Source organism: Octopus bimaculoides, chromosome 16 (assembly GCF_001194135.2).
Source record: "Octopus bimaculoides isolate UCB-OBI-ISO-001 chromosome 16, ASM119413v2, whole genome shotgun sequence".
NCBI classification, from domain to species: Eukaryota; Metazoa; Mollusca; class Cephalopoda; order Octopoda; family Octopodidae; genus Octopus; species Octopus bimaculoides.
The window spans coordinates 13,915,054-13,916,124 of NC_068996.1; the positions used below are offsets into that span (position 1 = coordinate 13,915,054).

Genomic DNA, 1,071 nt, shown 5'->3' on the forward strand with positions numbered 1-1,071 from the left:
ATATATATATATATATATACATATATACGACGGGCTTCTTTCAGGCTTTGGGTCGGCCCGAGGCTATAGTAGAAGACACTTGCTCAAGGTGGTAATCAGTGGGACTGAACCCGGAACCATGTAGTCAGTAAGCAAGCTACTTACCATACAGCCACTCCTATATATGTGTGTGTATGTGTGAATGCGCGCGCATATGTGTACACGGGTGTCTGTGCGTGTGAGCGTGTGTTGGCGCTTGTGTTTGTTTCTCATTGTTCTTTAACAACCGGTGTTGGTTTGTTTCATCCTCATCTGGTCCATCTGATAATGTTCCTTGGTGTATCCTGAGGCAGAGTAGTAGCACTTTTCAGGGTCCCAGCTGTAGGTTACATAACATGTAACTACCTGAGCTAGGGTACATCGGTTTGTTTGCGTTTCCCTGGTGTAGCAGTTCAGCAAAAGAGATACATCTAAAATCATTGTATCACAGTGTCGACCATACAATAATCACTTGGCCACGCGCCACTGTAAGTTTAAAATACAAAAAGCAAATTTAATATTCAAAACGAGTTAAAAATAACTTTTCCGAAACTTACCTCATTTCCGTGAATATTCCCAATATATTTTATATGAGGTTTTAAAATGCTATGTTTATGGACTGATTCTGAAATCTTGAGAACCAATAGCGGGTTGTCTGTAAAAGAGGTAAAGAAGCAGAATAAAGAATGATATCAGTAAAATACTTCACATTGCTCTGAAAATTATATAAACATCATGCATCATCTTTTCTGACTGCTAGTCCTGGGAGGACCTGGGAATGGATTCTTAAGCACCTTCCCCATAGTGCCCTATCAGAAATAACTGTCACTAGACGTTCCGGTAGGGTACCCAAGCGTGTCCAACTGAGAATATGGATATTATCCAACTACTTCGTTCTTCTTGGAGTACCTCTAGGTCTCCAGTCTAGTCACTTGTCTATAGTATTAGAGCTGGAACTTCTCAATAAAGAGAGGTAGCGGTTCAACCTGTGTGCATGTAAATATGATATAAGTGTGTGTGTCTCATATATATATATATATATATATATATATA

At 39.5% G+C, this 1,071-nt stretch overlaps 1 protein-coding gene across 3 annotated transcripts in view; it reads right to left on the bottom strand.

Annotated features, from left to right (window-relative positions):
* Positions 1 to 1,071, bottom strand: part of LOC106873734 (carboxypeptidase D) — a 471,768-nt gene that overhangs the window by 74,241 nt on the left and 396,456 nt on the right. For all 3 annotated transcript variants that reach the window (XM_052973530.1, XM_052973529.1, XM_052973528.1), the window contains one exon: positions 576 to 673. In XM_052973530.1, the coding sequence (XP_052829490.1) occupies positions 576 to 673 (98 nt within the window). The remainder of the gene's footprint in view (positions 1 to 575; positions 674 to 1,071) is intronic.